At 46.0% G+C, this 25,757-nt stretch overlaps 2 protein-coding genes across 10 annotated transcripts in view; one reads left to right on the forward strand and one right to left on the reverse strand.

Moving 5' to 3' along the window:
• Positions 1 to 20,730, forward strand: part of INPP5A (inositol polyphosphate-5-phosphatase A) — a 180,117-nt gene extending 159,387 nt beyond the window's left edge. For 2 of the 8 annotated variants that reach the window (XR_014948808.1, XM_015867547.3), the window contains 4 exons: positions 13,181 to 13,292; positions 17,601 to 17,669; positions 18,973 to 19,060; positions 19,156 to 20,730. Coding sequence is in view for 5 of the 8 variants with exons in the window: in XM_015867547.3 (XP_015723033.1) it covers positions 13,181 to 13,292; positions 17,601 to 17,669; positions 18,973 to 19,053 (262 nt within the window). In the remaining 3 variants the exon portion in view is untranslated. The remainder of the gene's footprint in view (positions 1 to 13,180; positions 13,293 to 17,600; positions 17,670 to 18,972; positions 19,061 to 19,155) is intronic. The other 6 variants (XR_014948809.1, XM_015867546.3, XR_014948810.1 and 3 more) reach the window with 5 other exon arrangements.
• A 2,005-nt stretch (positions 20,731 to 22,735) lies between these two features.
• NKX6-2 (NK6 homeobox 2) lies at positions 22,736 to 25,317 on the reverse strand. Of its 2 annotated transcripts, XM_015867544.3 has the most exons (4): positions 24,483 to 25,317; positions 24,075 to 24,247; positions 23,237 to 23,530; positions 22,736 to 23,118 (listed from the first exon to the last, which is right to left on the reverse strand). In XM_015867544.3, the coding sequence occupies exons 1-3, from the start codon at positions 24,895 to 24,897 to the stop codon at positions 23,282 to 23,284; spliced, it is 837 nt and encodes a 278-aa protein (XP_015723030.2). In that variant the 5' UTR covers positions 24,898 to 25,317; the 3' UTR covers positions 22,736 to 23,118; positions 23,237 to 23,281. The 2 variants fall into 2 exon arrangements, with proteins under 2 accessions (XP_015723030.2, XP_015723029.2); XM_015867543.3 differs by having other exon boundaries at positions 22,736 to 23,530.
• Between the last annotated feature and the right edge of the window lie 440 nt (positions 25,318 to 25,757).

Raw genomic sequence — 25,757 nt, forward strand, 5'->3', positions numbered from 1 at the left:
GAAATGGCTGCAAAAGTAGATATATCAATTATATTCTTTCCATATACGTGTATGTATTTGTATATGAAATGTGATATTCTTAAACATCTGTTTTATTCTTTAGAAACAGACTGAAAGGTGCAATGTTTTGGCATACACCAGGAAAAAAATTTGAGAAGCTTCCCTTTTTGTTATCATAATCTCATTATTTTTCACTAGCCAGCTGTGATACTGAATTATATTGATCCCATGGGGCAATGGGAGTATGCATGGAGAGGTTACTGCTGCTCTAAATTGTTCATATTGATTGTGATAACAGAAGACCAGCAGTGTGTGTGTCGCTGACTGTATTTCATTCACTGTGTACTTGCTGGGGGTAAAAGGAAGTGAGGGGGAAAAAAGGTGTTTTTTTACCAGAAATTCTTTGACTGGATTTCACTAACTTCATCTTTTTCTGTAATGATGATTAATTGCTTTCATTTTCTTTGTTTATTTTAGAGCAGTTTCAGTAGTGATGTGTGATGAAGGAAATGTATGATCTCAGTTCATATAAGTGAATGTACGTCTCAAAGTCCAGATGTCATTTCACTCTTAGGAAACCCCAAATTAAGCTTTTGGCCTCCAAGTGCAAATGACACAGCATGTGTAAGCAAACAGGCCGGGCAAGGCTGAGAGCACTCTTACTTAAGTTGTCTGTCTTACTTCTAGAGTTCTGTGTTAGTTGTGGACGGCTTTTGCTGCTTCCTATTTTGTCTGGGGGATGAGAGTTGGGTTTGGGTTTGTTTGGGTTTTTTCTGCTAGTTTATGGCTTTGCCGGCATTTGCTTTAGATTTTCTTCCTCAGAGTGGAGACAAAACAAACCAATAAACAAAAAACCAATACAGTAACGTGCAAGCAAAATGCAAATCCAGGCTGATCTCTCAGCTAAAACAAGGACAAGGTTTGGCAAGAAGACGTTACTGCATGAATGGCTTGCAGGTTCTTGAGGCCTTTCAGCCAGTGTGGTTCACTGTGGTTCTGCTCTAGAGCACGTCAGGAATTTGGTGTCTTTTATCTAAGTTGTACTCTTGGACTTTCAGTGAGATGATGTGAACGTTCAGCCAAACTCTAAATGTTTGAGAAGTTTTTTTTCACAAATACATCCAAATCTCATTAGAGATGTAATTTATTATTCTAGCGCATGGATTTCTTGCAAACTACAGCCAGTCTGTGAACAGTGCAGGATTGTCCTTGCAGCTGCTGAGGGCCATGTAGTGTGAGCCTGTGGGCAAAGGAGTTGAGCCTTCCTCCCCACATCCAGTCAGAGCTTACAAAATAAGAAATTACTTTGAATTGAAGCAGAGAACTGATAGAAATCTAATATGAGAATGTTGCTAAGAATATAAGCTGTAAATCCAGCAGGCTGTCCTCATGCACAGAACAGATCAGCTCTAGGGTGTTTCTTCTCACCCATCCCTCCTTGTGTTCCAGGCCATAAGACAAAGGCATCCTGCTTTCCAGTTTGTAACCCATGCACAGCCACTGGGGCAATGAGAAGTTGTGCCTGTGCAGAGTGCTGCAGAGTTGGATTCACTATTGCTATAGAGTTTCTGTAATCAGTGTCCTACTTCTGTTCGGGACGTAAATCACATTGATTTTTCTGGTAGAAATAATATGATTTATTTTTATTTCTGTTGAAATAATTACCCCTATCTGCTATTGACTGTAAATTCTAATCTTTTAAATGGGCAAAAAGCTGCATGTTTTAATTTGTAACTTAGAACCCAGAAGGAAAGGAACAATACAGCCTGCATTTTTAGCTTAGTTTTCCATCTGATTCCCCTGCATTTTTTCCTCACCTTTTCTTCCAAGACAAAGAAATATCCGTAGCTTCTCATTACTTGCCATTTTATTTACTCTTTGTAAATATAAGGTTTATAAATAGGATATTTGTCATATATCCAGTCATATTGCATTTTATATCTTTAACCAAAGGAGGATATGAAAAGTACTGTATGCTTAGAAACTACTTTAAACTTCCTGGAATTCTTGGCAGCAAGGTGCATGATACATCAGTTTGTTGCATTTGCAGAACAACAGAAAAAGCCTTTTTCACTGAAAGAAGAGGCAGAGAAAGAGCTGAAGTCACTTTTTGTGTCAGGCCCATGTGTGTACTAAGTGAGTATTTGAATTTAGAAGGAAGCTGTGAACAATTGTAGTGATGGCCTTAAAGCAGTATTCCAGGGTTTGTTTTAGTTATAAGTCCATCTTAACTTTCGTAATAGGAAATGCTGAAATAGAAAAGCTAAAGCTTGGGATTTATGAAGTTGAGCAAAAGCTTAGGAGATGAAAAATTCCATTCTACCATTCTTTTTCTACTTTGTATTTCTCTTAGAATCCAGTGGTTGTTTGCGTACACTGCATTTCTTAATGCAGATATTAATTGTCTGAGCTGTGGTATGTTTTGAGTAACCTAAGTTATAGGAGCAGTTACAATTAACAAATTGGCTCTGCTGTTTTTTGATACATTATTATCAGTGTTGGAGTTGGGTTCTGTTCCTCACAGGTTCCTCTCAAGCATGTTTGAGATTCATTGTACACTTCAGAGAAATGGAGAACGTTGCATTGCTTTGAGTTGCAGCAAACTAAGCTGTAAGCTGTTCTTTCTCTGGGTTCTGCCATGAGGTTGTATTGATGCTCTACTGTCGGCCTGCTGTGCAGAGCTTTAGTCCTGAGTCCGTGCTACTTTTACAGTCAACTTCATCAGGGCCAAAACTTCAGCTTGAGAAGTTTTCCTGGTTTTATGTTCACTTCATTCCTAGAGCAGCACTACCCACCTTCCAGATACCTCCTGTATAAGCACAGCTAGGTGCAAACATGCTGTGTGTGCTGACCCCTGTGTACCTTGTTTCCTTGTGTAACGCTGAAGGTGGCATGGTGTCTTGGTTCTGATCTCCAGGCTCATGCTCTCTGGAGAGCTGGTTTGTCCACTGGTGGATGACCAGTCCCCTTTCTTCATAAGAGGGCCTTGTTTTGACTGAAAACCACTGGTTTTGCAGCATAAAAAGTAGCAAAATCCTAATTAAAATAATAAGAAAACTCTACTTCATGGTGCCAGGTGTTATGGAGAATGCCTTTCTCTAGAGGAATGCCTTGAGTTCAGTTAGCTCTGACCAGTGTTTGTGGTGAGAAGCACAGGCAGCGGATCCGATTCTGCATTCTCATACACTAGTCTCATTCCTCCTCCTTTCAGCAGCAGCATCAGGCACTGAGCACAGGGTTCTTTTACACTGCATTTCTCTGCCCCTACTCCTGAGTTTCAGCTGAAGCCACAATAGCTGGGATATACTTAATTTCTTTTAAATGAAATCACAGCATTTGGCTCTTTAGGTGAACTTTGTATAAACAAAGAGCACAGAGTGCAGGGCACAGCGTGGATGTTCCTGGGGACATGACTGAGGTGCAGCAGTAACTGTTCTAGGGCCTTAATGTGTTGGCAAACATTCTCTCTATTCCTCAATGTTAAGGAAACAGCCCTTCCATGAGCCTTTACAGGAGTGCAGAGTACAAGTTACTGCTCTCACTCAGTGGCTTTTAGGGGAGATAAGCAGTGAGGATGTGAGTGTTCCCAAGGCTAATGAGATGGAATGTGGATGAGGATTTTCAGAATTGCCATTTTGGGGGTTTTTTGTTTGTTTGTTTTTGTTTTTTAATAATCCACAGTTTGACTTTTTCTACCCCTTTAAAAAAGTAGTTTTCTTTAAAGTACTAAAGAAAATGGAAGTGGAATTTGTTTAATATTTACAAATAGACCAGTATTTTTAACTATACAGTAACTTTGATAGTACATGTAATGCGTAATTCTAGTAATACTTTGGAGGGGAATTATAATTAGAGTATATAATAACTGTAAACAAAATCTCTAGCTGCCCTGTCAGTGCTGTTAAGGCAACACAATACCTTCCTGAAAGTTAATATGCAAGTGGGTCTTCACAGGGTCTCAGCAGACCGTGTTAGTGAACCTCGGCTCCAGGAGCCTTTTCCCCATCTGCTTTGTGTATGGGGAGATTTCCAGTGCAACCTCTGAACTCTCCTACCAGTCATAGAGTCACAGGGTTGGAAAGGACCTACAAGGTCATCTAGTCCAACTGTCCCATTCCCATTACTACCACTAAGACACTAAACCATTCCTCATAGCACCCAGATGCCTCTTGAACATGGCAGTCACGGATCAAACACATTTCTGCAGGTGTGTTTGTGGAACTGAAAAAGAAAAGTTTTCTAGTCCAAAACTAGATTTTAGTTTCAGAGTACATGTCTGCTTGATGTTCTTTTAGTTCTTTTTCCTGCCTTGTGATGTTCAGGCATTGTCTGCTCAGAAACACCCAGAACTAAGCCCTGAACGCAGCCCTTGCAGCATCTGCTGTACTTTTACAGCTTTCAGTGGCCCCTGATCTGTTCAGCTTGGTGCTCCATAGCTCGACTTTTTTTTTTTCCTTTTGTTGCTCTTAAATTCAGAATTCTTCTGAATTCTCCGAGTATGAGCCTACCATCCCATGTAGGCTGTACATCACAAAGAGGCACATTTGTGATGCAGTGAATGAAATCCTGAAGAATAAATCTTGACCCGCCGGCTCAACCTGTGTGTGCTGAGGCTGCTGTGCCCCAGGTGGGCAGCCCCTGCCCAGGGGATCCCAGCACATTCCTGCGTGTCACAGTCAGTATCACAGGAACTGCCAAGGGAGCAATGTCTGTAAGTGTAGCAGTTCCTCCCAGCCAGCAGGGAAAGCAACCGCTCAGTTTTTCGTCTCCTAGCCAAGAGATGAGCCTGTTCAAAGCCCATTCCTTCATCATTTCTCTGTCCTTGGAGTGAGAATAAGAACAGTAACAAACCACACTGCCTTCAGCCACGGCAAATCCTTACTCTGTCCTCCTGAAATCTGCTGAGAGCAAAGGTAAGCTGTAAAACGAGTCACAGCTTAATAAGAAATCACAGGCTGCATTTCAAGTTTGCTGCATTTCAAGTTTGCTGCCTTTATGCAGAACAGGGAGAGTCCTGCTAACAGAAAATCTTTCTGATGCTATCCATCCCTTCCTATATTTTGAGGCCTTTGCTTTAGATGGTGAATATTCATGTTTTCATCTCATTGCCTTTTGTAATCTAATGTCGCCCATAGCAACCTGAGCTGTCAGAGATGAAATACAATGCCCAATTTTGAACTGGGTGAGTGCTGTCAGTCATAGGTGGAACAGCCCGGCCGTGAGCAAACAGCAAGCCCAGCATGAGGCTGGAAAAGCGTTTGTAGTAGTCAGCAATAATTACATAAAGTGGTAGGTGTGAAAAAGGAAGAAACAACATCATGGTCAGTCTGTATACAGGTGGGCAATTGTTAACTTTATCACTGCTCTCCATTAATTATTATAATTATTCTTGTAGCTGTTGTATGGCAACGATAGGAACTGACTTTAGCAAGGGCTCACACCCACCTACAAGGTTTGCTTTCCGATAAGCCTGCATGCACAGTACTCTTAAGTATTAATCATTCTCTTAAAGTGGCTTGTTCTTGTTTGTTGTTGCATTAGGCTGTCATGTAATTTACTGGCTGGACATATGTTTGTGTCTTAGATATCCTCCTTATGATGTTTTCTTGCAGCAGACCCCCTGCTCTGACAATATCTTGGCTTTGTCACCTCTTGCCAGGAGAGGCTGAACTTCATCTACTCTTGGATTTGTGTTTCTTTCAGAATTCTCTTTGGCTCTTGTACTTAATTATTCCAGATTCCCATTTAGTCAATAATATATTTGTTTTTTATCTTTGTATTTTGTCCTGTGACCTTTTTATTCTAGTAGGTTGCACAGTGATATAAAGGTTTTTCTTGGTCTAGTCAGACAGGAGAATGAGCTGGTCAGTTCTGCAGGAAGCAGAGCTGTTCTTGAAGGCACTCACTTGTTCCTTCCCTTCAGAAGGGAGTCCGAAGAACAGTTCTGCCTTTCATACTGAACCTTCTTGGTGCCATTGTATGTATTCCAGATGTTCTCTTTTTGTGGGAAATGAGAAAGCAGGATCATGGTTCAGATTTTGATGGTCTCCTTTACTTACTAGTGTCCTCCCCATTTGCCTTGTATGTATTCAAAACATACAAGAAAACAACTATGGGTGCAGAACTTGTGTAGCAAACAGGATTCCACTGCATACAACATGACCTGTGTGATGCTTCTGGGTCCTGTTTCCTTTGAGAAGGAAGCATTAGGCACCCAAATAGATGAACAGCTGTTAAACTGGTGGATGGTTTTTGTACTTGCTATATCATTTACTTTCATAGTGCATTATTTTTCTGCCAGTTGAGAAGTATTTGTGCATTTTTTGCCAAATAGAAATACTTCATATTCATTCATGAACAGTAAAACACCTTCCAGGTATCAGTTGGTTGTCTTAAGTTGTCAGAGGATCCCTTAGCCCCTGAGGGACAAATTGCCCCAGGACCTTGTGTAGCTGTCTGTGTTATTCTACCATATGAGAGCGGAGCACAGGAACTGCTGGAGGCTGAGAAGACAGCTGCCATTTACTCCAGATCAGTGATCATTTAACCTCTATAATGCTTTTCAGACAGCTCTTATCCCCATTTGTCTCTTCAGATTAAACCAGGGCAGCTCTCACTGTTACCCTCACTTAATTTCCAAACTAAAATACGATTATTTCTTTTAATTTGTGAGGAACTGGATTGAGTTGCCAGGTGTGCATTTCTTTGTTTTAAGGAATCGTGGCAAAGGAAAAAACAGAGGGAAATCGGTGATGTCAGAAAGCTTCAAGTGCTGAATATTACTGTGCCATGTTGAGCTGAGGATTGCAAACAGTGCTTCAGTGGAAGCACGGAGTAAGTTCTGTAAAGGTTATGGTCTTTGCTGTTAGCCAGGTCGTCGGTTTTAGTCTTTTTACCACTAATGCATCATGCTGAGGTCTGAAAGTACTACTGAAAAGCCTGGTCTTTTGGAACCTGAGCTCCTTCTTACCTGTTGCTAAGCTTTGTGTTAATTTTTGTCTTTTTTATTGGAATTTGAATAAGCATTGCAGAGAAGCAATACAGCCAAAGTCAGGCGAGTTCCTGGAGAAAACATTTAGCTAAGTCACAATCACATACGGTGACATCAGACTGTTCTGCTGGAATGCGCCCACACTGGGTTGTTTCCAACAGGCCAACATCATTCATCATTACGTGTATCCACTTGTAATAGTAAAGGTATTACAGACATTCAGCGGAGTACGGCATTGTTGCTATTAAAGCAGTAGAGCATGTTGCTCATTGTCCACTCACTGAGGTATTAATATTGCTGGATGATCCATTTTTGTTAGCCGGGCTTCTCTGTGGTGCTCTTCACTGAGCAGCCGAACTCCACATGTTGGTCACAATGAGCAGTGTGTCGTTCTGCCAGCCCTCCACGGGCTCAATGCCCCACAGAGGGCACTGAGACAACAGGTGGAGTGGAACCAGAAGCAGCTCGTGTTTGTGTCATCACTGTGCTTTAGCAGCACAGTGTTTGTAGGCAGTGCAGAGGGATTTCTCTGCGGGAGCAGGAGGAGACGTGCCCAGTTGTTTCTCACTGGAAAAGTGGCAAAGGAAGGAACTCTGGGTTTCTTTTTCCTTTTTACTGGAGAAGGTCCAGAGTGAGATGAACACAACAGGAATATTTGTTGAATCATATTCTTTACACGTATTACAGCGGCATGATTTTCCAAAGCAGCTCATTATCTGAAAAAAAGCAATGCACTCAACCTAAATCCATAAAACAAGATTCAGAGGAAAGCATTGTGTTGTTAACCTTCCTGCTTTGTGTTGAGCCTGGAGTTATGGCTTGGGTCCTGTTTACCCATTTTACCCTTTGCTACTGGATTGCCCTGGTGACCTCCCTTTTTATTGTCACCTTTGACTCTGATTGTTGGTTTCATCACCATGGTGTTAGTGTAGCATTTGCAAGTAGCAGCTGTTTAACACATTGTACTTAAACTACTATGTTTGCAGGACACTGTTTACCCTCCTGATTTGGCTTAAGTGAGATGCGTATCATGGGCAGTTAGCTCAGCAGAGCATCATGAAGGCTTATTAGTATTTTGGTACGTGTGAACAGTTAATTTAATTCAAACGCCGGTGTCTCTCATGGTTAAGCTTTAACTGTCTGCTCTTACGACGAGCATATGAAGATAAATTACATGGGGTCATTTGTTGGGAAAAGGCCTAGGGAACCCAAATCTCCCTTTCAGATTCAGGAAGATAAGAAGTGGTAATTTGATTTGGGGGTAGAAACCGATGGTCTGGCAGCAGACAACAATTAGCAATGGCAAATGCTGATTCTTAGATATCTGTCATACTTGGGTCAGATGACATTTTATTGAGATCTGGCCTTTGTACCAACACACACTGATGTTGAGATGGGACCTTGCCAGTTAGAAAAGTATATTTTCTATTTATATATATATATATATATATATATATATTTGGCCTTACAACTTTGAAAGAACTCAGAGCTTGAACTGGCAGTCTTACACAGTCCTTGTTCCTTGTAAAATCACCTCAGGTACCCTGAAAGTAGAGCAGAACTAAATGTAAATAAACTGTTTCCCGTTGAAAAGAGTTTGGTGTTCTTCACCTTTTGAAGTTCTCTCTCAATATCACATGTAAATAGACTGCAAGTTGAGAGTAGATTGAGCAAATGCAAGGACTCATCTCAGAATTCAGAAGTAAATCTCATCTCTTCTCATAAAGAGCTCCATTCTCATTAGCGCATTATGTTTCCATCCCATCTCAATTTTTTTTCCATTTTGTATTAGAATCAATTCAGAGGACAGTTGGTCTTTGAGGAGGAGCCATTCTCCACTCCCTGAAACACAATAACATCTGGCTAAATGTCTGCACGTAAATCTTGATGTAGGATGCATATCTTCTCAGGCTGGCCTTTAATTATACTATAGGAAAGTGCATCTCAGTGTGCTTTTTTCCCATTGCTTCCTAGTGAATGTTATCACACTTTCTACAGCACTACCAAAAATGTCTTTTCCATAGAAGACAGGATGCCTAAAGTGGCACCAAAATGCACTGCCAGCATCAGGGCACACTCACAGTGCTGAACTGGAAAGCAGAAGTGTTTGTGACAGACAGCTCTGATGGGTGGTAATGCTCCAAAGTGAGTTGTTTCCTGTTTGAAAATACTCTTCACCCATCTCAGCAACATTTTATCCTTTCCTGAATGAGAGCAGAGTTCACTAGAGGCATTTTTCCTGACTGGAAGTGCCATTTAAGGAGGTGTTTATAAACATGGTGTTGTTGGCTTGTGTTTTGAGGTAAGGCGCTGTTTGCTGACAGGATGGTTTATGATGTCAGCAGACTTTTCACCCTGCAGTAAGTATTTTTGTAAAGGCATCCAGTCATCTTTGACAGTACCTGCCAGCAGCAACAGTGAAATCATATTACTGACACTCTTCATGTTTTATTTGCACCAATGTGTGCCAAGTAGTTCTCATCCTTATTAAGTGTAGTGTCAGTAGCTCATTTGACACCCTGTTCCTAGTCATCAAAGTTAGTTTACAAATCCTTGAGATGTACAGTTAGGTTTTGACAACATTCAGTGTTATATTAATGATGCTGCTTTAATTAGTGCATAAATGTTTGTGAAATAAGGTGGAAAAATGTCCAGGAGTATCTTGAGAAAAAATAAATCCTGAGGATTGGAGACTGATGATCTAAGCCATGTGCATGGATGGTCCAGCTCCAGAACTGCCCATCTGTCCATTGCCAAGAACATAAGCAGTCAAAGGATACTTTGCGTAACTCTCTGCTGGCTGGTGTATATGGACAACGAGGAGATAATTTGGTTACTCACCGTTCTTTGGATGTAGCACAAGGTAGATGGTGACTGAAGGCAAAAGGCTAGAGAAAGGAAAAAAGGGAATTTCTTCCTACAGCTATGGGGCTGAATGAGCTGGTTCTTCCTTTTTTCTGCCACAGCTTTGATGGTCAGGACTGACAGTACTCATTGCTGGCAAGATACTCTCAATTTGTGGTTATTTGATGTGGAGTCCTTAAAGTTATTTTTATCAAATCTATGTTATTCTTTATACAATTCATAGATCAGAAAACCTGCTTAATTACTAAATGAGTTTTTAACCAAGAACTGTGAGCTCCTTACCAGCCTGGAATGGTTGCGTGAAAAGGAGCTGGAGATATCAAAGAGAGCAAAGCTATAAGAATGTAGTTAGTAACAGACAATCCCACGTTGAATATCTTTTGGCAGTTGCATATTGAAAGATTAGTTCTCTTTGTTTTTTCTTTTTTTTTCTTGCATGCACATAAATTTAAATATAACTACTTTATTTTAAAGAAGCAGATAAGAAAATAGGGCTGAACAAAAAGGATGAGAGGAGATGAATTGTGAATACACCCTAAAGAAAATGAAAAGTTAATAATCAAACAGAACTGTATTAGCGCAGTCAGCCTAATGAAGCCATTAGAAACATTTTCCAGTTTTTTGAGTGCCATCCTGAATCTGTATTTACTGAGTAGTTGCTGCATTAGACGAAGCAGTGAGTGCTGTGATTTATATCTTGCTTTTGCTGAAACACACGCGCCTTTGTTACTTCTCCGTTGTTGTGTTGTTCAGTCTGCAGCCTTCATGGCTGTGGGCTCAAACCTGCCAACCTGAGGAGACTTGTCTTTGCAGGAGGTGCCTGGAGCGCAGCCAAGGGCTGCATTCTAGTGACAGATGTGCACAAGACTGAGAGTCAGTGCTGTTGTGCATGGCAGCTTGGAGGGTTTGGGTAGTTTGCTTTCTCTTGTGTCTTTGTATTTTGCAATATCTTTCTTTTAGGGCAGCACAGAATCATTAGCTGAGTTTCCTGAGGTTCTTGTGCATCTGTCTGTCTCCTCCTCTGATTGCTTTTATTGACTGGTTTTAAATCACATCAGCTAAGGAGAAAGCTAAAATGATGTAAAACAGAACAGTATCCATAGAAATGAGTACCCTTAGAAGTGCCCTGAGCAAATGAAAAGCTTCAGAGCTCTCAAGAAAAAGACTGAATTTGGGAAGCAGTCAAAAGCAGTTGCAGTGTTCTAATCCCACTGCTCGTTTAACCATGGAATGGGATGATGGAGGCGTGTACTGGAATGTATGTTACTGGGAAAGTTTTATTCTGCAATGCTTCACGTTCAGTGATATATTTCTTTAAGATTTCTCCAATGGCAGCTGACTCCAGAAACGTCCAATTGAGTGTTTATTTGGAAAAAAAAAAAAGCTATCCAAGATAAGCGCATGTAATGAACTGAGCAGCCCTGTCCACAGAACCTGCCGAGCTGCAAAATGAATTGCTCCACAAGTTCACTGATCATATGTCAGTTTGGGCCAGTCTATAAAAAGAAAAGAATCTGCTTGTTCCAAAACACAACCCTTCTAGAGCATGAAGGGGAGAGCAAGGAATCGTCCTTATTTGCTAGGGGTGTATTTAGGTAACTTTTGTTGTTGTCTCTGTCAGCATTTCACAGGAGTGAGACTGGCACAAGACAAAGATAAGGTAACAGAGAGAGAGAAAAGCCACTGTCACCAGAGTGTGTCAAGATAGAACGTTGTCGTGCTTTTAGCCTGACAGATAGGTGCTGCCTTATGAAAAGATCTTGCCTCATTTTAACATTTTAAATGATTTCCTGCAGATGATTTTGTCTGGATAGCTTTTGCAGCATTTATCTTTGTTTCTGTCCCAGCCACTGGAATGCTGATGGGTCAAATGTACTTGTAAGTGACCATTCCTTCTAGTCTGGGTGAACAGCACTAAAGACCTTGAAAAACTGGCAGGAGTTTTCACCCTTTGAAAATATTAAGATGAATAAAGCAAACTGATAAACACCATTTCACAGAATTTAGGCTCTTGAATGAAGTGCTCTAACATAACTGTAGGGGATCATTCCAAGTACAGAGCACCTTATTTTAAAAGCTGTAGAGTTAATGCTATAAAAGGAAGGATTGTATGAAATGTGATTGATTCTTAAACCTTCTGTCATAAAAAGCAGCTACAGTTGTATGGGATTCTCGAGTAACTAAAGAAGGGTACCAGAAAAAGCCAACCCTTAAATTACAGACAAAGAGCTTCTGCTACCGATAGTGTTACATCATCCAGATATCTCACAGGCACTCAGAAATAAGCTGTACTTCTGTATGTCAGTGAAGCAGCAAATTGAATTCTCATAATATGTTTTGAAAATGAGTCTTGTTAGGTTTGATGAGGTGGAAAAGGTACTGAGATCACTGGTTTGTTCCAATACATTCAGTGCGCTTTTCTTGGATGTTTGCCATGGCTAATCTTCTTAATGGCAGAGTAGCTTGTAAACTTATTTGGTAGAAAGCAAAACGCCTCAGTTTCAGAGCATCGCACCAAGGAGGGTGGGAAATAAGTTTCTCTTGAAGCATGCCAGCCCTCTGGTTACATCCCAGGAATGTCATTTCAACGCATGTGTCTTGAAAACGTCAGTATTTCTGTTATGAATTCAACCACGAGCAGGATAAAAGATAGATACCTTTGTTTTAAATACACGCATGCATATATCTGTAGGCAATATGTGCCAGCTTAATGTTTTTGTTTAAATATGTTTATTTGGAGTTCGGCTAATCCAGGTCCAATATGCAAGAAATTGAGCCTTTCACAGCCCCTTTGGACTACCTCCAGGCCCCTTTGGCTACTTACCCATGCCCATGTCATCCTGGAAATGGTCTGGGAAAATAGTGGTCCTTAAAGCATAATCAGTGAGCATCAAATCCAAAAGTCTGTCGTATTAAAGTAGTGAGAACACTTGGATAAGATCCACTCACAAAGAAAGATTTGGACTCAGCCTCCTGACAGTTGAACCAGAGGCTGCCAGTACCATTGCTTTCAATGATTCCAGCTTAGGCTCGCCCAGGCACATAATCTGGAAATAAACAGAGCGAGTTTTTAAGGTGTTCTGTAGGTCAAAATAAACACTTTATTGCATTTTAAAGCTAAGATAGAACCTGCAGGTGGCCCAATGGTACGTTCATAGTGATCCAATGACAAAACTTCTGTCATATCAGCCTCTTTGTATGAGAGATGTTCAAAGGAGCTTCTCTTTGCCAATTAATTTTCTTAATTAGTGTTGTTGTTTGAGACTGAGGTTTCAGGATGTTTGCAGGAAGCTGCTGACTGTTGTGATGGCAATGTGTTCACAGCTATCCGTACAGCGAGGACTCCAGCCAGGGAAAGCAGTACATGAATACACGATGTCCAGCCTGGTGTGACAGGATCCTGATGTCCCACTCAGCCAAAGAGCTCATTCTGAAAGTAAGTATGGACCTGCAGCCTCACTGCTTCCCTCGTGTTGCATTTTCCCTCAGCAGGGTTAGGTAGGGCTGATACCTTTCTGCTCGGCCATGGATTTTCAGTTGTCCATAGCAAACTCTCACTAAGCTGGTGGCAGCATACACAGCAATATTAAACTCCAGTGCTTCCCATAGGAGAATCTGGGTTTGTCCCAATTAACCCTTGGATGGTTACCAAAGCATGAATTTCCACAGTGCTTTATTTGGTGTCTGAGTTCCACTGCTGACTGACGATTTGCTCTCCTACACTGCTTCAGAGCTGGTCAGGGCTGCATTTGTCAGTATCCTGTTGTGGCATTTCTGAACCACACTGGGAAACCACGCCTGGTTTAAAAAAGAATAAAAAGGAATCGATAACCTCCATCAGTCCCTTGTTGAGCCCCCTGTGCACTAATAGGGAATAGGGCAATACAGGACTGTCACAAGGACTCAACACAGAGGCAGACAGAAGCAGTCAGGAGTGGCTCCCACTAAGGAAGGATGTTCCTGAAGGGAAAGTCTGTGAAGGAACAGCTTAAGGCTCCTGAGTTAAAACGTAATAGATATAGATTCCTTCTGGTGTTGATAATGAGAACTGCATTTCCCAAGAACGTGACAGGCCCTACATGGGTCAGATCTATCGCTGTCTGCTGAGGAATGACAGCTATCAGCAGACAGACTTCTGGCCGTGGCACGCCAATTAAATTGGTGTAAATTTAGACATTCTGTTAGAGTTTTAGAAATACTATTTTGCATTGTTTTTAGGATGTACGGTTCCTCTTAGAATTTCAGTGCCTAGAGGTTGGATAAGCTTAAGTGAAGCTCTATTCAAGGTTAAATGACCTAATTGTAGTTCAGGGGCCTTCCAGTTCTCCTGTTTTGCCTTTCTTCTTTACTTTGCTCTGCTCTCCTGTTTTACACAGAGACACTGACCCAGATGAGCTAGTTACATGTACCAACATGCACTGCTTCCATTTCTTCTTGCGTGCTTGGTCATGGCAAGAACATGGAGATCTGTTCAGCTATGCTGTCAGTTCCTGAAAGACCCCAAATCCATCAGTAGATCAGTGCACGAGGAGATCTCAGCCGTGCCTTTCTGCCGTGCAAGAAGTTTCCTGCTGTGCCAGCAGTGGCCATGGCTGCCGTGCAGAAAGGAACGTGCTGTGACTTTCCAGCCCTGCTGCACTGAGGTTGCCTTGCTGACCAGTTTGTTTGACTGTCACATACATAACAGTCTTACAAACACCCAGTGGTCCAAAGCCATCTGCCTATCTGCATTCTTCTTTGTAACCAGTGTGGTTTAACAGGAAGTAATCTTTGCATATACGTCTTTTTTCTTCCATTTAAAGCAATGAAACCCTTGAAACTTGGTTCCCTGAAGTTTATAACCTTCCTGTTCTCTCTCCCATCAGGGCTATTTACCTCATGATTAGACTGTTTGCTTTGCAGTATATAATTCAATGAAAGGCTGAGAACATTTTTATGTAGCTACTCACATCTTGGTCTGGCATAGTTCCTCACACATTTTAATGTATGTGTCTGCATGATATCTTGAAGTTTCATGTAAAATTTTAGACGATGTGTGCATTACGGAGCTTAATGAAAAACCTCGATAAAGCCAAGAGGAATGTTGGCTTTCTAGTAAGAACAGTAGTGTCAAAATCAACGTCATTTGAGCTGCTTCTGCAGAACTAGAATAGGAAAAATGGTGGCTGTACCCAAAATGTTACAGATAGCGCCTGGCGCCCCTGGAATTCCTCAAGAACAAAGGATTAAACCCATGGAAAGAGTGGCCAATGGGGGAAGATTTTTTTTTTTAAACTATGAATAAGGAGATAGAAGTGTACACAAAGGCTTGAAGAGTGTAAACAGTACAGAAGGAAAGGAATTCTTTCAGATTATCTGGGGGGTATAACTTGGATATAATGGGAGAAAATTAAACAAAAGAAAACAAAGGTAGAGCGTTAAAGAAATTAGTAGCTGTGAGGTCAGTTACCCAGCCCTTGGTCTCAGTGGAACAGAAACGCAGCCAGCTGGATCATTCAGAGCTCACGTTTTAAAACTGCACGCTGGTTTTTCACTGCAGTTTTGTACTTTCAAATGAGGAGCTTGCCGCCTGGGGCATTTCCAGAAACGTGTGTGCAAAACTGCAAGTATGGAGGCAGTCAGACTGGGCCGGGTGTGTGGCTCTGCGAGCTGATACCAAGGAAGGAGTTAGCTTATCTGACTCAAAAATAAACTGTAATTGTGGCTTATAAAATGTATTGAATATATTAAATGGAAAAGAACCAATAGAGGAAAGAGCGAAATGGCAGCGCTTGTTTCTGTGGTTTTACGCAGCCGTCAGTATTTGCTTTGCCGCTGATGATGTGTTTCACTGCAGAACCTGACGCTTTGGAGTTCAGAAAGGAACTTACAAAACAAAAAGCAAAATTTAATTAACTAATTACAGTGTACTAAATCCTTAAAATTTAAATACGTATCCATTGTGAAACATTTTGTGTGTGTGTTTAACTAACTATTAGGGATTCTTATGAGGGTAATTGTTTTGCTGTATTAATTCTTAGAGGCACATAAAGAATTTATTTTTCTGCCTATCTGCAGATCTATATTTTATTTCAACCAGAAATTGTAAAGCTGCCTCTTAATCCTACGTGAAGAAAGGACAGCGTGCACAAAGTGCCGCACTGTACAGCGGGCTCTGCTACACAGTAGGCATTACAGATTGTACAGACATGGGGCTGTGAACAGCTTTCATGCAACATCATCTATCATGCTATGGTCGGTTACCTCACCATCATGTTATTTTATGCCTCCTGAGCCCTAAAACACCAAAGGTTGCCCACTGCTAGGGAGCTGCGTTGATGCTTGATAGCATGAAGTAATGAATGCTCAGCCGAGTGTATATTGTTTCTGCTTGTGCACCGCTGTAATTTGTTTATCTGTCTAAAGATTATGCAGTTGAAAATCCACAATTTTATGCTGCCTTTGTAAATTATCAAGTCGCTTTTGATGAATGTATCCCCACTTCCGATGCTGGTGGCATTATGATCTTGAAATATTGGAAAGGGCTCATGCATATAATGCAGAAGGTTATCTTTTTATATTTTTGGCAGACAACCGTGCTATAAAGTAAATCTGACCTTAAGCTTCCTTACTGCATTAAAGATAATTCAGTTTTAACTTTATAGTCCAAAATGCCGGTGTTTATAGAATGTTACTGCCCAGTCAGAACTGACTGATTGCAGATGAGAAAGTCTTGACCATTTCGTACAGAATAAATTAGTGTTGCCAGCTAGTTTGAAGAACATCATCTATGATTGTGCGAGAGACTTCAGGGTGTGTGGATTGCAGGCTTAATTAGCTGGTAAAAACTGTTAGGTGCGATAAGAAATCACCTTGAATGGCGATGTCTTTGTATTTATTCCTGAAGGATTGTGGCAGAGGAACGAAACGTTCTGCAAATTGTGTTGTTTTGCCAATGGCTGAAAAATGAACACGTTTTACTGGCCACGAAAGTACAAATGCTAAAGAAGGCAGTGTGCGAGTGTGCAAGGATTAGCATGGAACAAAGTGAAAGTAATTCATGGTGTGGATTGGAGGAATGTCATATTCATTTTACAGCTGATTTTCTCAGAATCACTTAATGCTTTTTTCAAAGGAAGGAATGTGTACCGTGGGACTGACAGGTTTAAATTACTACAGTGTAAATAACTCATTTGTATCTGAACATTTAAAATCAGCTGTATGAGGAAATAAACTAATTCCGCGAGGCAGCGTGGAATTCAAAGAGTAACAGATAGATATCCTACCCAGCTCCACACAAGTGTGTGCTGCTCTGAAAAGGAGCCGGGTGGTGGGGTGGGCTGCCTGCCGCAGGCACCGGGTTTGAATGCAAACCTGAGGAAAGATTAACTTAATCTGTTCAAACTGACATTTCTTATGGCCTCAGAAGTGAGGAACAGGCACCGGGGTTTTGTGAGTTAATTGCTGTGTACAAATTGCACACGTTGCTGCAGTCTGTATTGAGCATAGAGATACGTTCTGCACAGTCTGTCTCTGGAAAAGCTGAGCAGAGATGTGTTACTGTGTGGACATCACCTGTGCTGTGACTCTGTCCCCTCATGGTGTGATTCCATACAGCCTCCTCATTCAAAAGCCATTCTGAATTAGCTGTAGGACCCCTTTCCTGTATTTCTGTTTCTATGAACCTGAGGGCAGCTGAACTGACGGCTCTTGTTTGTTCTTGTTGGTGCCTTTGTTGTTGTTGTTTGTTTGTTTGTCAAACTAGTCAGAAAATGATGAGAAGATTGTAATATATGACCACATCGGGCCAAACGTCTGCATGGGGGATCACAAGGTAAATACATGAAACTTGTTATTGCTCTGTTTTCTTTTTTATTAGGGAGGGGTAGTAGTAGTTTCTTTTAATTTTACATGTAAGTCAGTAATTCCTCAACTTCATAATTTGAATTGAAAGCTGTGGAGTTGTTTTAAAGTTGAATTCAGCTAAAATGAGCAAATGGAGCAGATATTGCATGAAACCAAATAAGGAGGAGGATGGTGTATGTTGGAAAGAAAATGCGATAGTGTACAAAAGGAACCGGTGTGTGCACGCTTACAACTATCCATGTAAAACATCTTTTTCATTGGGTTATCAAAAATGCTTCTGAAACATGGTTTAAATTAATGTGGAGCCCAGCCAGCTATCCATAAAGCAGCATATTAGCAGATTTTCATACTTAGGCAACACGTAAGAAAAAGAATGCTAAATTTTATATCGGGTAGCAGTTGTTTCAGTGAAGAAAAAGAAAGGGGTTTTACAGGCAGCTCTGCTGTCCCATCAGATGAAAAGCAGAGGAAGAAATGCAGAAGAATGGAGTGTTTGCTCTCCTTGAAGTGCTGCTCAGGCGGTGGGAGGGACCTGGGGGGGCAGCTCAGAATTTCCTGATGGAGTACTTTCAGAAAAAGGCAGCCAGGGAGCTGCACAGCGGTGTGAGCAGTGTGTGCTGTGTGAGCTCTGTGGGCTGTGAGAGCAGTGAGAGCTGTGTGAGCAGTGTGAGCTGCGCAGCAGCGATGGCTTGTCCATCCAAGGGGTGGTGTGAGAGCTCCTGAATACCCATTCTGTGAGGGATAATGGGAAAATGCATGTGTGTGTGCATGTACACGGCCAAAGCCAAATCGATACCTGTGTTCTCCTATTTGCTGCCATGCTCAGCGTTCTTCTGAGACAGAGCACTTCATTCCTGAGACCACAGTTAAGGACGTGTGGTCCTGATTTAAGATGCAGAGGTTTACTACTTGTGCAGCAAATTAAAGTTTGCTGTTGGTGGCTGGCAGGTGCTGCAGGAACTATTGGGTTTGTTTCTTTGGCGCACTGAACATGGATTTTCATGGAGCGTGGCACGCTCAGCTGAGCTGGTTCCGCGATAGAGGGGAGGTGCAGGGGAAGCTCTACCTGCAGGGATCTGTGGGAAACAGTCCCTTGGATCTCAGTGGGAGCGGAGAGCTGCGATGGCTCTCGTGCTTTTTGTAGCTGGGTTAATCCAAGAAACCGTTGCGCCGTTTTGGTACCAGTTGTAGGGTTGTTGTTGTGTGTTTATTGCTGTTTGACAACAAAACATTTCCAATGTGTAACTCCTGTTTCTCCTGACTTGCTGCAGCCTGTGTTCCTGTCCTTTCGAATAGCTGCTGGGGCAGGTAAACCTATTGCAAATGTGCACAAGTGTTGTGTCGTGCAGTGATGTGGTGGTAAATATCATTTTTTTTCCTTTACGTTTATATTTTCTACATCATTGCCCCTGTGTTTATTTTTCTTTTTTAAAAAAATGCCAATTCTGCAACAGGAAAAAGATGCCTTCGGAACGAGAAGATCTTCCACGAAACAACACTGTAGCGAGGAGGGGAGGAATGGCAGCATCCAGAAACACACAGTCGTAACAGCCGTATCCAGACGTCCCCAGTGCCACATCCTTAGGCTGCTGATCGTACACTATGCTTCAGCATCTGGACTCTGTTCGAGAAAAGCCTCACATACCTCACTGTCTTGTATGTTCATGTGACATCAAGTAGAAACGTGGAATTTTTTTTATATATATGTCACGGTTCTGTTGCCAAACTCTAAATAGACAGCAGAGATGTTGCATATTTTAGACTTCACAACCTCCAACTTTTACTAAGTGTTCGTCGATGATGTGGAGAAGTTATTTCAGCTTATTACAAACTTGTAAAGGTGTCACGCCTGACGTTATATCTCTTTACCACTTTGGGGTTTTGTACATTGGATTGTATAGATGGAGATATTGATGGTTTTAAATGGTATTTTCTCTGCTGACCAAGGCTTTTGGTTTGTGTTTTATAGTTTTAGTGTTTCGTTTTTCATTTTTATTGTTTTTTTTTTTCTCAAGTTATTTACTATACTGCCATGTTACATGGTTTTTGAATCACACAGCAGCTGCTTTCTATACATACATATGTGTGTGTATATATATGTATGTATGTGTATATATACACAGATATATAAATAATTTATAAACCTGACCAAAACTTATGCTAAATATACTTTCCAATATGAATGCTTGAGAGTGCCATATCAGCAGTAGTGTTGGAGCCGTAGCAGGTTTAGTTAGCGTACATCGACAACCAACATTTATGTAACAAATAATATATAGCAGTGCCATCCTCCAGACAGGTATATAGTATTCTATATAGTACATATATTAGCAGTTTCACTTTGTTGCTCCTATAATCCCTTCTTTCTATGTACTATTAAGGATTGAATGTGAAGTTCTTAGCTAGGTTTGGGTGTAACTTTCCAGAATTTTGTAAACTGTTTTTGTCTGTCCTTTGTTACTGTTTGATGGTGCCAAGTATTCTGTATTAAAACAACAACAATACGGGAGAAGAGAATGACGGTCTGCTTCAGGCTTCAGCTCCGCTGGGCGCTGACTGCAGGCGTGCAGTGCAGAAGAAGAAGGACCGTGACATGCCCTGGTTGGGAGCTCAGTGCATCCAATCATCCTATTAGTAACATTTTTCTCCCGCCGCTAAATACAACATTAAAAGGTGATTAGGGAGTCTGTTGATGAAACACAAATGTATGTTTTATTGATTTAATTTAGAACACTACAGAGTTCATGGACTGCGCGATGGCATTAGATTTATGCTGGATTTTGGTATAAATCACTACCACTGAAATGATTTGGTGTCTGCTTGCAGAATGTTTTCTCAACAGTTCAATCCGTACTGTTCCTACTGAGTCCTGCTGCCCGAAGGGCGTCTGCAGCTCTGTATTGTTACTGTGCCATGTTGCATTATAACCACGCCGTAATTCTATTTAAGCAAAGTCAACTCATGGTAACTACGAAGGCCTTTAGAAATGAGTACTCTGGTTCTCAAGCAATAAAACTGATCATGGTGAACGTTCATGTGTCTGTCCCTTCAATGTTGGCATGGCAGGTTGCAGGGAAATCATGGAATTGTCAGATTTCACACTAATGAGTTACCTTTTTAATCTCCTGCCAATTAGCGGGGTCGTTTTTTGAGTGAAAACCCATAGAAGAGAACGTAGTTCTGGTGTTAATCAAAACATAATGCAAACTGAGGAAAAGGCATTGAGGGCTTCGTATTAGAGTGTTCACATACGGAGATGTACAGCTTTATGAGCTATTGATGAGATGCCAGTCTCCGTAGCTCAATAAATATGCCACCGTAAAGTGCTTCAAAGTGCTTCGTGATTATCTCTGGGTTTGGGGGGTGGAAAAAAAGAAGAGACTGCCTTCACACTCAGCCTGAAGCCTCGCTGATAGATAAATTCAGCAGAGCTATAAACTGCGGGGCTATAAATAGTCCCAACCCACCCGCAGCAGTCAGTAACACGGTGACCCGGCGCGGTAACCTGTGGAGTCTCAAATTTAAAGCGCGTAAATTCATAAAATGCAAATTTAACACAAAAGAGAAGAAAGAAAGAAAGAGATTTCTTTTACGGGCGCGGTCTGCGGGGCCGGCGGGGCTCCGTCCCGGAGCGCGTCCCACACTGAGCGCGGCTCTCAGCTCTCGGACCGCTCCGCTGCCGCTCCCGGCGCTGAGCACCGACCGACCCCGGCGCGGTTCGGTCCCATCGCGGCCCGGGACGCAGCGCCGCGGTTCCGCACTCCCCGTTCGGCGAAAGGCGCGAACCGCCGCTACAGACCGGCCCGATTCGATTAAAGAAATAAGGAGCGGCAACGGGCGGAACTGTTCCCCGCTTTGGGGACGGGTGTTTGTCATCGTGCCGTTCTCCACCGACAGTCCGGCAGCTGCGGCGCCGTGCCGTGCCTCGATGACCGGGACGGAAGCGGAGATTCATTTCTCCACCCGATTAACTCCGTCTGTGGGGCGGCTCGGCTCGGCTCGGCGCAGTGCGGCCCCGCAGAGCCCGTTGGCGGCTCGGCAGAACGCGGACTGCCCCGCACCACAATGCGGGCTGCCCCGCACCACAATGCGGGCTGCCCACGCAGGATGCGCTCCGCCCGGCCCCGAGACACGGCGGACAGTGCGGGGCGGCTCCTGCTCCGCATGTCGGGAGCGCCGCACGGCTGTGCGGGACGCGGCCGCAGCTCGAGCACCGCCTGGGGCTGCCTCGCGGCAGCTGAGAGGCACAAATCGAGTCTCGTTCGTGTAAAAAAGTAGCGGAACCGAAAGCGGCTCCACCGCGAAGCTGCCCCGCGCCCGCCCGGCCTCCAATACTCTCGAGAACAGCGCAGCGCCCGGCGGCTGCGAGGCCTCGGAATGCCGTCGGGCTGGCGGTCCCGAGCCGCGGACGCGGGCGCTGCGGGCCGAGGCTGGCGGTGGAGGAGGCGGCTCTGGCGATGGTCCCCGCCGCGGTTCTGCCCGAAGGGGCCGTTCTGTGGCCGCCGTCCGGGCTCCGCCTTCCGCTCCCGGCGGCAAAAGGCCGCTGCTGCTGCTGCTGCTGCCGCCCGACGGCTTTTCCGTACCGGCAGCCGGTGCGGTCTGACCCCCGACTCCGAGCGTCGCGGTGCCCGCTCAGACTCACCGCGTCTCTCGTACGTTCCCGCCGCGGAGACGGCGCGGCCACAGCGCGCGAGAATTCCACCCGGTACCGAACGCCGCTCCCGACCCGCTGTCGGACTCGGCCTTCCCGGCTCAGTCCCGGCTCAGTCCCGGCCCCGCCGCGCCACCCCCGCCCCGCAGAGCGCTGCCGCCCGAAAGCCGCCCGCGGAGCGCCGCGGGAACGGAGCGGGGCAGGGTCGGTGTCCCCGTCCGGCGACGGTCCTCGGGCACTACGGCCCGGCAGCGCTGATGCGGCCCGGCCCCGAGCTGCTCCGCCCCGCGTCCAGACGCGATTCCCGCAGCGCGGAGGTGCGGCCCCTCCGGCCCGGGCTGAGCAAAAAGCGGCACCACGGGCGAAAACGCGCTGAAGGCAAAGCGTGTTAAATAATTTATTGATGTATACCAAGTCTTTCCCAACCCGTGTGGAGACGACAGCGTTCATCCAATTTGAAATCAAGTGTCCTTCTTTTCTCTCGCGTTTTTGCGTGTTTTTTTTTGTTTCGTTTTGTTTGTTTTTCTTTTTCCCTCTTTTGATATTATTAAGCATAAAATCCGGAGGCAGAAGAAACCAAACCGCCAAACCCCTGAGCAGAGGGAGGGAGCGAAAGTAAAGGCCGTTTTTACACTAGAAATATACATCACAAAATCTGCAGTTCTCTATGTACAACGTGGTCGCGCTGGGGTTTGTGCTCCGTACAAAACGGGGACAAACGCGGATTGTTAGGAGCAGGAATTGGCTGCAAGAGAGAGGAGCGAACCTGGAAGGGACACGAAAGGAAAACCGAGAAGTCGGAAAGATTCCTCTGAAATTTACATCGATGAGAAAGAAAATAATTTCATAACTTATTCTGTAAAAAATATATACATTTCACATACATCTCAGGCTGTACAAGACACCAAGTCAGCATCCAGGCAGGCGGCTCACAACGTGTCCGAGCTGGTGCTGCAGGGGCTGACGAGGGCCAGGTTCGTGGATTTGTGCTTTTTCAATAACCGCGTGATTTTCTCGTCGTCCGAGTTGGGGTCCAGGGGCTTGTTGTACTCGTCATCGTCCTCATTGTCCGAGCTCTCCTTCAGCTTCTCCGTCTCGGAGTCGTGCTTCTTCTTGGCCGAGGCCATCTCCGCCGCGTGCCGCTTCCGCCACTTGGTCCGTCTGTTCTGGAACCACACCTGGCCCCGAGAGGAGCGCTCAGCTCGGCCGGCCGCTCCCCGCGCCTCTCCCGCCCCTCCCCGGGGTCGCTCGGCCCGGCCCCGCGGAGCGGCCGCCCCCGCGAACGAAGCGGCGGCTCCGGCAGCGGCTCCGGCACCGGCACGGACACGGGCACGGCCACGGGCACGGCCACGGGCACGGCCACGGGCACGGGCACGGGCACAGTTCGGCCGCGCCCCGGGGCTCCCAGCGCCGCCGAAACACCGCGCGGCTCCGCGCTGAGCGGCGCCGGGCAGCGGCCACCGGAGCAGCCGCCGGCAGCAGCGCCCGCGGGGCCGGTGAGCGCTGCGTTCCTATAGGGAATTGTTTTAATCGTTTGCCGCATAACGGGCTTTAAGCACTAAGCGAGCGACGTAGAAACTAACCGAAAAGCATCTATTCGGTATCCAAATGGTGGGATTTAAGTTACATTTAAGTTACCAGCGGCTTCTAAGAGAAAACGAATCAAAAACGCCCCGCGCGGCGGCGGCTCCGGGTGCGAAAGGAGCGGACGGCGGGACCTACCTTCACCTGGCTCTCCGTCATCCCCAGCGAATAGGCGAGTCGCGCTCGCTCGGGCCCCGCCAGGTACTTGGTCTGCTCGAACGTTTTCTCCAGAGCAAAAATCTGCTGCCCCGAGAAAGTCGGGCGCGAGTGCTTCTTCTTGCCGTCCTTGTCCAGCACCATCCCCGTCTGAGCTGCGGGCGGAGGGAAAACAGCTCCGTCAGGACGGGTTCGCGTTCGCCGCGAGTCGCGCCCGGCGCGGGGTGGGGAGGGCGGAGGAGGGGAGCGGGTCCGTCCCGAGGCTCCGCCGCTCCGGAGCGGGGCACGGCGCGGAGCCGCCGCCACGTTCCGCGGGGTCCCGGCTGTCCGCGCCTACCCCCGCCCCCCCGGTTCTCCCTCCGAGGCCCGGGCTGGGGGACGGGCACTTACCGGGACAGGTGAGGCGCGGGTCCCGCCACGGAGAGCCCTGCACCACTCCCGGCCAGAAGATGGGCGGCCGCCCCGGCAGCTCCGCCAGCGGCTTCGGATACCGGGAGACGGCGGCGGGGCCGAAGTACACCCCGGCCGAGGCGGCCAGGCCGTTGATGCGGGGCAGCCCGCCCAGCAGGTTGCCGGCGGCGCCCACGGGCCGTCCCAGGATGTCGCTGATGCCGTGCGGCGTCCCCAAGGGCAGCTGCGTGTTGAGGCCGCCCAGGGCCGGCGCCTTGAAGCCGGAGGGGTTCTGCAGGGCGTAGGGGAACAGCGAACTCTTCATCTCGGCCATGTTGTGCAGCGCGGCCAGCGGCGTGCTGCCCAGCACGAACGCGCTCTGCCGGTTAGCATCCATCTGCCCCACCGCTAACATTGGCGGTCATCCACGGGCGCCGGTCCCGCTCCGAGCGGTACGAAGCTCTCGGTACGAAGCTCTCGGTACGAAGCTCTCGGTACGAAGCTCTCGGTGCGGCCCCGCGGCGGGGAGCGCCGGCCCGCTCCTGTCTCCGTTCGTAGGTCGCGGCCGGCGGTAAAGTTCGCTCCGCCCGCTCCGTTCTCGGCACCGCGCTCCGACGGCGCGGCGGGGGGAGAAGCGGCAGCACCGGAGCGGTGACACGTCCCGGCGGCACAGAGCGGCGATACGGAGCGCGGCCCGTCCGGCTGCGGGCGGCCCGACGCCACGCGTGGCTCCGCTGATGCCCCGCTCCGCTGTGCCCCGCACTGCACTGCACTGCCCTGCCCCGCTCCGCTCGGCTCCTCCCCGCCGTCCGCCTTCGCCCGCGCGTCCGGGGCCGCTCCGCGCCGCGCCCGGGGCGCAGATAACCGCGCGGGCACCTGCGAGCCGCGCGTCTATTGGGCGGCCGCCACCCCGCGCCGCCGCCGCGGCCCAATGGGAGGGCGGGGAGCTCCCGCACCGCCACACGTCACGGCGCCGGGCGGGATGAGCTGCGCGGGGCCGCTCCGCCCCGAGGAACCGCCCGGTGCCGGGAGCCGCCTCGGAGCGGGACGGGCCGCCCCTACTCGGAGGGTGTGGGGACATGGACGGAGCGGGGCCGGCGGCAGAGCACGTAGTTAGTGCACGTAGTTAGTGCACGTAGTTAGTGCACGTAGTTAGCGCACGTAGTTAGTTAGTTAGCTCACGTAGTTAGTTAGCGCACGTTGTCAGCGCACATCTCCTGCTCGGCTGGAACTCGGCTCCGCCCCGGGATGCGCGGTGACCCACAGCCACGGGGC

This window comes from Coturnix japonica, chromosome 8 (assembly GCF_054131305.1).
Source record: "Coturnix japonica strain WE chromosome 8, WE-NBRP24, whole genome shotgun sequence".
In the NCBI taxonomy this organism is placed as follows: Eukaryota; Metazoa; Chordata; class Aves; order Galliformes; family Phasianidae; genus Coturnix; species Coturnix japonica.

What these genes read in the sequence shown, in the direction of transcription:
- NKX6-2 (XM_015867544.3), bottom strand. Translation starts at nt 24,897, where the DNA reads ATGTTAGCGGTGGGGCAGATGGATGCTAACCGGCAGAGCGCGTTCGTG. An exon ending in CCCGCGCCTCACCTGTCCCG is followed by an intron (nt 24,248 to 24,482) that starts GTAAGTGCCCGT and finishes CTCCGCCCGCAG; the next exon opens with CTCAGACGGGGATGGTGCTG. An exon ending in TGACGGAGAGCCAGGTGAAG is followed by an intron (nt 23,531 to 24,074) that starts GTAGGTCCCGCC and finishes TCTCGGGGCCAG; the next exon opens with GTGTGGTTCCAGAACAGACG.